Source organism: Syzygium oleosum, unplaced genomic scaffold, assembly GCF_021117445.2.
Source record: "Syzygium oleosum isolate NSW1041296 unplaced genomic scaffold, Sole_v2.1 Sole_v2.32, whole genome shotgun sequence".
Taxonomy (NCBI): Eukaryota; Viridiplantae; Streptophyta; class Magnoliopsida; order Myrtales; family Myrtaceae; genus Syzygium; species Syzygium oleosum.
The window spans coordinates 2,148,205-2,152,151 of NW_026607516.1; the positions used below are offsets into that span (position 1 = coordinate 2,148,205).

At 39.6% G+C, this 3,947-nt stretch overlaps 1 protein-coding gene across 1 annotated transcript; it reads right to left on the reverse strand.

The window, feature by feature from the left end:
• Positions 1–2,211: 2,211 nt before the first annotated feature.
• LOC115691731 (BON1-associated protein 2-like) lies at positions 2,212–3,049 on the reverse strand. Its single transcript, XM_056304634.1, has one exon. The coding sequence runs from the start codon at positions 2,937–2,939 to the stop codon at positions 2,394–2,396; it is 546 nt and encodes a 181-aa protein (XP_056160609.1). The 5' UTR covers positions 2,940–3,049; the 3' UTR covers positions 2,212–2,393.
• Positions 3,050–3,947: the final 898 nt, after the last annotated feature.

Sequence of the window (3,947 nt, forward strand, 5' to 3'; positions counted from 1 at the left end):
AGTGTGCGTGAATATTGTGTGCGAGTGCTTCTTCGCTTGCTGCTTTGATTTTTTTGGACGTGCGTTTTCTTGCTTTCAGACTTGACTAAATTTTGATGAACATGTGGCACCCATCTTTTATTCTACTTTTGGCCAAAAATATATACTCAATATATACTCGCTGAATGTCCCATTGTTTCCAAGCTCGCATGGGTTTTGATCTTGAAAATTCGAATGCAATTGACAACTTGATCAATCTAAATGAAATTTATTCGATGCGAACATGTTACTGCTAAATAAAAAATATACACAATACCTAAATGAAATGCGAATGCAAAAGTATGCAATATCAATCTTTTTATTTTAGAAATCATATTCTATCGCTATCGATAAATTTGATCCCGTTCTTATGAAATGCGTGCGAAGACTTTAAACAGAAAATTTAGGGGTCAACAATCAATTATACCGCATGCTTCTTTTCTCGAAAAAACAGAAGAATTTCCGCACACCGACTACACCTAAATCAGTCGAAGTCCATTTGCACCGCCTTGATTTCACCTCCATAAATTGTTGACCACGTGGGTCGGCAAAATTTTACTGTCCATATGCGGCGCCACCACGTGCTACCTTATGAAAAACGACGACACAGAACACTTGGCGCATTCTGAACATGCGAAACCAACGTTAACAATGAATTTGGTGATGTTGTTTTGTTTTATAAAACAAAATTGAACACTTCAGGCCGCATAAGAGAGCTAGGACCGCCACGTGTTAACGCATGGAGCGGGACTCGGTGAACACGTGTGTGACACGTCGGACATGCTTTGACTTTCTCAATGTTGACGGGTGTCGGGTCCTCCTCGAAGTCGGGAAAGTTTCATGTTTCTTTCATGAGAGTGTAGGAACGCACCGCCCAAAGAAAAACCTTTTTTCTCTTGATCTTTTTAAGTAGAATATGGGAATGGATATTTGTCCAAACGAGGGCCGACACAGCTTAGACATCTTATCAAAGCACGACGTCATGAATGACATGAAAGGAAAGGAAAGGAATGATATAGGGTTGCAAAGTTTGTTCTGAATCGCGATTGAATGCTTTTACAAGCCTCATTGAGATTTTGGATTCGCACGACTATTTTTATGAGATGGAACCAATCTTATTCGAGGCACTCGTCTATTTTCCTGGGCATTCCAAGGAAGGCGCAAGAGTTATTTGAGAACGGCCATGAGTTAGCTAACTGTATTAAGAAAACGGACTCATACATGAGATTATAAACCGCTTCAATCATCCGAATTACTAAGGCGAACCATCTTATATTATTTGGGCTCTTTGATTAAGTTTTGACTCACAAGTTATTCGATTCATGGAACTAGTAGAATACATTGATCCACATGGTTCCATCACATTGAAAAAAAAAAATTAAGTACACTGAATTAACTAGCGTTATGACGTGATGGACCACAATACTTGTGCTCTTTCTTGGAGAAAATTCTTAAAAGATACGAGTACGGGAAAAAAAACATTACACAATCTACAATAAGATCATGGAGATTAATCATTATCAATGGTTTTGATGCACTGTTCCAAATCTATCACTCTTGGTATATACTATTCTCAAACTTGTTTAGGGAGAATAGTTTACTTCATGATTTTCCTTTTTTGTTGGCCAAAGAAAGAACAGTTCAACTAAACTATGCAAACGCAATCTCGTATCGGATGAACCCCAACCAGAACGTAACTAACGGACTAAAGCATTCCAAATTCATCACCCTTTGCCACTTTTTTTACTGAAGTAAATTTAGAGTCAAATCCGTGAGCCGTGAAGACTTTTTTCAGAATAGGCTCTTTCTTTTTTGGGTTTGACAAGTAACTTTGCATAATAGGTCGATGACAACTTTGTCTTTTGGACTTCACACAAGTGCCTCCAATTTCCACTCGTAATTGACGGAGTCTATATTTTCTGTGGGCGATCAACTTGGTTATAGGGCAGGAATTCCCCACAAATTACACTCTTTTTTACTAGGTAAAAAAGACAGAAAAAACAGGCATATGAAGAAGAAACGTTTCAAATGGGTCTAGAAAGTATTTGAAGATTTGAGTTAATACGGGAGGGAAAAACAGATGCTCGTAATACGTGCAGAATCTAAACTAAAGTATTATTACGATTCTGTCTATTTTGATTCTAGCATTGATGTTGCTATTTATCTTAACGAATGAAATGGACTCTCATGAAATACTTGAGCAACGCAAAGGCAAATCTCATATTGGAGAGTCATTCTCTACCAGATCGAACCAGTCAAATGGGGATCGAAGACATCAAAGTAATAAGTCTTACAAAATCAATAAGTCTCTCTCTCTCTCTCCACCAAAACGACGATCATTTTCATGACCAGAACCAAACCGTAACACGTTTCTCTCAAGTTTTCCATCCATCGGGATACCAAACCGGCACGCCGGTCACCGTCCCGCTGTTCTTCTCTCGATCCGCCGGCATCCCGAACTCTGGCACCGAAGGCGACGAACTCGACGAACACCCCTTACACGACAAACTCTCTTTACACGACGACGAGACGACCCTCACTGAGATATTGATGATCCCGTTGCGCAGGCCCTTGGCGTCTCTCAGCCTGTAACTCAAGAAGCGCGCGTAGTTCGTGTAGATGAAGTCAGACACTGGAATCCACGCCGTCCCGACGGGTCTGTCTCCGGCCGAGGAGCTCCTCCGGAGGACCTCCACGACGAGGTGGCGTGAGCCCGCGGGCAAGTCCACGTGGAGCTTCTCGTCCCAGTAAGGGTAGCTCTCCCCCTGGTCGTCGGGTTTCGTCGAGTCGTGCGACCATGGGGAGCCGCAGTCGGCCTTGACGGTGACGAAGGCGTTGTTCTTGATGGGCCTGTCATTGATGCGGAGGTCTTCGCCGGAGATGACGGTGACTTCTAATCTGCGATTGAGAGTGTTGGCCATGCCTGACGTTTTCACGAAACTAGTGGGTGTGCTTTTACAGGACGGTATAGGAGACGACGATATATATGTTTTTATGGAACGACTGTTCTTTGATTGCGACGAGGAGACCAGGATCCAACGAAGCAGGACTAGGAAATATATACGTTTATTTAAGTACAAATGACAGATGCAGTCAAATCATGTTCATATATATAATAGGTTTTCACAATTTCTTCAAAATCACCTCAAGAGTACTTATTTTTTAGTACTTACAATTACAATAAGAGATTTGAGATATAATAAAACCGAGTCCATGTAACTTCCTTGATATCGCCTTAGAATTCTAGTAGAGATGTTTCGATAATTATTATGTTATGATGAGATGGTTCTTACAATTTTCTCTATATCATTTCAAAGGTTCTTGCTTTGATAATTACTTAAATTTGATGGGATATAAGTGGGGATGTTTTTCCAATTTTGGACTCGTGATGTTTTCTATCAACTAATCAAGTCTAATGTATGGACTAGAGGACAATAATTTGACAATATTGTTATTCTATATAATGAATTATATGTTAGCAAAATAGCTCCCTGAATTATGATATTAGTGATACTTATGTAAATTAATTATATGTTAGCGAAATACCTCCTTGGAATAAACATTTGCCCTAGCAATTTTCCTAGTAATGTTGTAAAACATCCCCAATCATAATATGTCTATATCAAAATGTTTTTTTTTCAAAGAATCGAGAAATATCAATTTAGGACAAACAGTAATGAGATGAAAACTAGCTCCTGGATTTTTTCAAAACGGGGAAAGGAAATTGATGGCAACGAAATCACTGGGAAGTTGATTGTGGCTTATAGTCACTTGGAAATTACACGTGCCTCGAAATTAATCGATGAACATTTCCAAAGGCGTAGAATATTCAAATTGCGTGAACCAGGTGAACACAAGATAGTGTAAACTAATTGCCTAGAGTTACAAGCGGATGCTTCTGCTTTTATCTTAATAATAGTTCTAGACTT

What these genes read in the sequence shown, in the direction of transcription:
- LOC115691731 (XM_056304634.1), bottom strand. Translation starts at nt 2,939, where the DNA reads ATGGCCAACACTCTCAATCGCAGATTAGAAGTCACCGTCATCTCCGGC.